General features: G+C 33.7%; 1 protein-coding gene across 1 annotated transcript; it reads left to right on the forward strand.

Moving 5' to 3' along the window:
• Window positions 1-4018: 4018 nt before the first annotated feature.
• On the forward strand, window positions 4019-4554 carry LOC141663726 (uncharacterized). Its single transcript, XM_074469522.1, has one exon. The coding sequence runs from the start codon at window positions 4125-4127 to the stop codon at window positions 4419-4421; it is 297 nt and encodes a 98-aa protein (XP_074325623.1). The 5' UTR covers window positions 4019-4124; the 3' UTR covers window positions 4422-4554.
• The last annotated feature ends 1864 nt before the right edge of the window (window positions 4555-6418 follow it).

Genomic DNA, 6418 nt, shown 5'->3' on the forward strand with positions numbered 1-6418 from the left:
AAGAATGACTGATATGGAAGCTTCTCTCACAGCTATACATCTACATCAAGCCTAGCAAACTCAACTGCTGCAAAAGCTAATCTCCAAAGGAAAATCTTATCATGAAGCCTAAAAGAAACTACTCTAAGTTTTCATATAAGAATCCTATGGATATTGTGTATGAGACACCTAGGCCAGATGAAAAGAAGCCGTTGGCTAGGTCAAATGCATTTTTCAAAGATCCTACTGATTCAGCACTTAAAAGAAGAATTGCCAAGATTTACAGAAATGGTAAGGAAATTTGTGTGGTGGCTGGACACCCTATATTTGTGGAAGCTAAGAAGGAAGAGAAGGAAAGAATCAGGCAAGAAAAGAAGCAAGTTGCTCTGGATGCTAAGAAACTCAAACAAAAGAAGAATCAAGTTGTTATCTTGGCCAAACTTCAAGCTGTAAAAACCACAACAGAGATTTCTGCACAACCAACTGTAATTGCTGAACCACAAGATCAGGTAATGCAACATGAACCACAACAGATAAGAAGATTCAGATACAAGCTCCCCTCCAAAAGGAAATTGGACTTTAGTGATGAGGAAATGGAAGAGTACATTCCCAAAAAGCCTATAACTTCAACTCAGATATCAAAACCCTCAGTGGTATTTGAAGAATTCAAGGTGATGGATCCAACTAGGAACATTCATGGTGAACCCATAATTCCTAAGGATGAGCCAGTAGACTGGGATAGTTTGCCAAGTCCTGAACTAAACTTTCCAATCTTTAATAAGCCAAAGAAAATAAATACTAGAGCAATCAAGAAAGTGAAGCTTGTGTCTCTTATTGGCTGATGGAATTCAGGGATGAAAAGGGAGTTAGAAGATTCTTCATATTTGAGGACCAGTTGAGTATCTCTAGCAATGAGACTCTATTGGAAATGCAAGAAATGCTAGATCTCTCAGAAGCTGATGAACTTGAATTCCACATACAACTTCAGAATCAAATAGAGGAGAACAACAGGAGGCTTGGGAAGAAATCCAAACAATCAAGGAGATAGATTTATCTGCTCAGTCTAGGGGAACACCTTGAAAATTGATTGTGAGAACTCTTTGTACACTTTGCTTTGTTCAATTTTCAGTAAATATTGTAGCACTTATAAGTTTTATCTACTACTTTTCATTCTGTATTTTTAGGATGTTTTGTTATCATCAAGTTTCTCTTAATTTATGGCTATAATTCCACTAGACATAAATTGGGGGAGATTGTTAGGAATATGTTGTGAACTTGATGATAAGTCAAACAAAACACCTTAGTAGATTTAACATAGTGATTTTGTAGCTTTTAACGGATGATTACTTCACTATTCGTTGAAAGAGTAGCTTATGTAAAATAAGGACAGTAGCACATTTCTGCATACTTGTATAAGCTTAGTGAACTAAATTAGTGAGAAATATTTAAGTCATGTTGACTACTAGGTTGATATACAAGATAGGTTGGCCAATTGTAAATAGATGATGCCTTGAAATCTTGTGTAAGTGAAATGGAGTTAACTGGCTAAAAGATAGTCTCAACGAATGCTTCACAAAGCTTCAACGGATGCTCAGATAAAGCTTCAACGGATGTTCCATAAAGCTTCAACGGATGATCATCCAGAGTATCAACGGATGATCATGCATAGCTTCAACGGATGATCCAGTGAAGCTTCAACGGATGCTTAAATTCAAAAGAGCAGTTGATAGTAACTTGACAGTCACATGCATTGATTGTATGCAAAAGGAATGTGGCAGCCTGTTAAGCAGAAATTTGAGAACAAAGAAGCATTACCATTTCCATGCAAATTGTGAAGATATTCAAAGATGCTGGAATAGAGTAGTGAAGTAGCATGGAGTTAGACTAAATATGTTTATTTTATTATCTTGTCTTATTGTCATGTAAACTTGGTGATATATAAACCAAGTGTAGCTAGTAGAACAAATAACTAAGCAAACACATTTTAGAAGAGAGATAGAAAAAGTTCTACTTGTCAAGAATTTCTCTGTAGTTTGTTTGTCTAACTTGTAAGCAGTTGTGAGCTATTCAAGTTTCACAGGGTTCTCATTCAATATATATATATATATATATGATGGATACTTTCAAATCCACCAGAAAGTTTTAAAATCTTGTGTTTTTAATACTTTGTGTTTTGATTTATATAATTCTTCCATTCCGCACTTTACAAATCAAACACTTATATATATATATTCAGTTAGAACAGTTTTTAAAATCTTAAAAAAGTAACCAGAATTACATTCAACCCCCCTTTTGTAATTCTTGTTGTATTGTTAGGGAATAACAGACATGAGGACTTTTTTCAATGCATTCCACATATCCTTCATCTTGAGAAAGAAGATGCAGGTACATTTTCACCTTCCAGTGGTGATAGTTGTCTTTGTCCAGAAATAAAATCTCCACTCCAACATCTTTTTTGTTCATCTTGTTAGTTGTTGTGATCTTTAAATTCTTTGTACTTCAAGAGTTTGCTCTGATACCAATTGTTATTCCCAAACAATCTAACAAAAAATTACAGAAGGGGGGGGGTTGAATTTAATTCTGGCTACTTTTTGAATTAAGAACTGTTCTACTATGAATATATAATAGTGTTTGATTTAGCTAAAGTGCAGAATGAAAGTATTGAAGAAATCAAACACAAAGTAATCAAATACAAGTATTTAAAAACTTCCTGGTGGATTGAATTTATCCACCAGAGATATATATTAATATGAGAACTCTGTGATGCAATGTCTTTGCACACAGCTGCTTACAAGTTGAACTTACAAGAACAGAGAAATTCTTTACAGATATGGCTTTTTTTATTTCTCCGATAATTGCTTACTCACTTGTATTTTGTTCTACTTGCTACACTTGGTTTATATATTACCAAGTTACATGATAAAAAGATAAACAAATCAGATAAAATGTTTCTAGTCTAATTTCATGCTCCTTCATTTCTCAATCCAGCATCTTTGAATATCTTCAGTTTAGAATGGAAATGAAAATGCTTATTTGTTCTCTAAAACCTGTAAATAGGCTTCCACATTCCATTTGCATACAATCAACGCATGTGGCTGTCAAGTCACTATCAACTGCTCTTTTGAATTTGTTCATCCGTTGGAACTCAGTTAGATCATTCGTTGAAACTCTGTGGGATCATCTGTTGAGACTTTGTTGGATCATCCGTTGAGAGTCTGGTTAATCATCCGTTGAGACTTTAATTGATCATCTGTTGAAACTTTAGTTGATCATCCGTTGAAGCCTTGTGGAACATCCGTTGAGACTATCTTCATAGCAGTTGACTCCATTTCATTTACACAAGATTACAAGGCATCTAATATTTACAATTAACCAACATATCTTGCATATCAATCTAGTAGTCAACATGACTTAAAACATTCTACAACATCTAGTTCTCTAAGGCATTATAATATGCAGAAATGTGTTACTAAACTTATTAAAATATAAGCTACCTTTTCAACGGACATTGAAGTGATCATCCGTTGAAGGCTACAAATTCACTTAATTAAATCTACTAAGTGTTTCGTTTAACTTATCATCAAGTACACAATATATTCCTAACAGCTCCCCAATCTCACTTCATGTGATTAAAAATTTTTGCACGTTTAACTTATCATCAAGTACACAACATATTCCTAACAGTTCCCCAATCTCACTTCATGTGATTAGAAATTTTTGCACATGGGCCTAAAAATAATTTTTATGTGATAAGATTAATTGTTATAGTGCTCTTTTTAGGGAAGTTGGTGCAGTTTGAATTTTGAATGTCTTTGATTTTATTTTTAATTTCAAGAATTTTTAAATTTTGTGTATTAAACAATCAGAACACAAATTAGCTAATTATTTTCCGTATATTATTTATTTTCCAACCTGATTAAATTTGTCTCGACTGTACTATGTTTTATTTAATGAAAGCGGCTTTTTATTCATAAAAAATATTTAACCCAAAATCATGAATAATTTTCTAATTTTTAAATATTTCATTAAAATGTTAAAAACAGAGAGGGGAAATTGAGCATTATCTCTTCCTCTCTTACTCGTAGATAAACCCTAACCCCCACAACTTCACTCACTGCTACACTTTCTCTCCAAATTAAAGAGCCATGGGAATTCTATCTTGGTGGAAAGGCTCTAAAGCCCCTCCATCTTCATCCCAGTCCAAACCCGACCCGAATACTCCACACAAACCCGAAGTTCCGGGCATGAACGGTGCAGTGGAAGTGACCCGACCCGCTCCAGTATCAGGCATCACAATCTTTGAATTCGGGTCAGTTGCGAATTCAACTGATAAGGTTACTCTTGCTGGGTACTGTCCTGTTTCCGATGATCTTGAGCCTTGTCGCTGGGAGGTTTTGCAGGCCACTGATTCCGAGGCGCCGCAGTTTCGTATTGTCTTTTGATTGCAATTCTGAATTGTTTGAAGGTTGTTTAACGAAACCCTTTTGTTAACTTCGTTGTAATTGAGAATTGGGGTTTTGAGTTCGGTTGTTATGAAGCAAGAAAATGTTTAGTTTAATTGATTATTATTTAAAATTTGGAGCTTTCTTGAAAATCACACATTTTGAAGAAAGTAACTTTGAATGTTGCTTGAATACTGTTAATTAGCTCTATGTGATGCTGTCATGCTTATCTGCAATAATTTGAAGTTCTTAGCCTTTCGTTTGCAGCTTGCCGGTAATAATTTTTAGCTTACTTCTTGAAATAACTTGTAGAATGTCATATTTTATTTACTTTTTTATGTGTATTTGTTAGGAATTGAGGGCGTAAATGTTGTATAGTAAAGAAGTGTCGACGATCTTGATGTTAAAACAACCAAACATTCAAAGAAAATGCTTGTGGGGGGGTAGTTGTGGGAGAGTTGAACTTCTGTTCTGGTTAATAGGTATGGGATGGGAGGGTGAATTAAAAGTTGATGCTGTTTTTGTCAAAAAAAAAAAGTTGATGCTGTTTGTTTTGACACAACAATGAAGTTTTTCCCGGTACCTGCGGATTCATTTGGATTGAAACACAAATGTGATTCTCATCCCGTAACCTTGAGGTACCCTCCATATTTCTACGAGCAAGTATTCTTTCGTCAAATATGTGAAGAACAAATTATCAATCAGCTGATTCTATATCAGTGATCATCAGTGTGGTGAATGTGATCATTCTTTTCAGCATTGTTGCCTTCTTTCACACCAAAGCAAGTCAGGAGGGACCGTTTAACTTAGTATCAATGATAAACCACAAACACTTGCATTGTTTTTAAAGAGAATTATAAAAAAGAATTGTCCTAAGTGCTACTTTTGCAAATATTATCTGTGCAATTACATACTGTACTCGCAAGTCATTGTATAGTTCTCTAAGTTACAATATAACATGAAACGTGTTCTTTCCTTTTTCTTTATTTATCTGCACTTCTTCTATTCAAGAATCTTTTCCGGGGACATCAAATATGTCACTGGTTGTCTGTCTATAGTTCCATCCAGCACACTATTCATATGTAAGAAACTTGAGCAGAAGAAAACAGTTGCCAAACAAGACAGCTACAATGGATACAGAACAAGCTAGTAGTAGTAATAGTAGCCCTGATAAAAAAGAACAAGCTAGTAGATGCTAGTTTTAACTTATAAGAGGTTGGTTCTTATAACTACAAATAGAGAATTGGTTCATTTTTTTGATTATTCTAGGTACAAAACAAGAGCTTATCGAAGATGAGTGGCCCTATTTAAAGTTGAGATTTCATTTATTTTTTAGTTCTGATAAATACTCATCGGAATTCCTGAACCCAAAATGGCGTATGAAATATGAAAGCGCGCAAAGATTTCGAACATCAGGCCATGGGGGGCCCCCCCCCCCCCCCCCCCCCAAGCGGCCCAACTCTACATTACTATTACTACAAGGGGTTAAGAAAAAGCCTTTGCCATAACTTAAATTATATTTTTCATTGGAAAAAAAGAAGAAGAAAATAGTACTTATTTTGGTTCATTTATATTTTTGCAAATTGATTTCATGAAAATGAAAATTATTTACTATTTTTATTAATTTTTATATATTAGAAATCATGCATTATTATTAATAAATTTATAGAAACTGATAATAATTGATGTATTAAAAACAACTTTAAATATTAAATTACTTTTTAAGTAAAATGTAACCTTGTTAGTCGTGAAAAAGTAATTCAAGTGACGCGTTCAGAAAAATGCTCCCTCTATTTCATTTTAATAGTCGCTTGACTTTTCTGCACTTATTTCTAAGTGTTTTGACCACATAGTTAAAAAAATAATTTTTAAAATTTTCTTTTCTTGAATAAAAATATATAACTTAAACTTTTATTTATAAAAAGAAAATTTTAAAAATAATAATTTTTACTGTGCGGTCAATGTATCCTAAAATATGTGCAAAAAAAGTCAAGAGA

This window comes from Apium graveolens, chromosome 6 (assembly GCF_009905375.1).
Source record: "Apium graveolens cultivar Ventura chromosome 6, ASM990537v1, whole genome shotgun sequence".
NCBI classification, from domain to species: domain Eukaryota; kingdom Viridiplantae; phylum Streptophyta; class Magnoliopsida; order Apiales; family Apiaceae; genus Apium; species Apium graveolens.

Excerpts from the sequence above, each read along its gene's own strand:
- LOC141663726 (XM_074469522.1), top strand. The coding sequence starts at position 4,125 with ATGGGAATTCTATCTTGGTGGAAAGGCTCTAAAGCCCCTCCATCTTCA.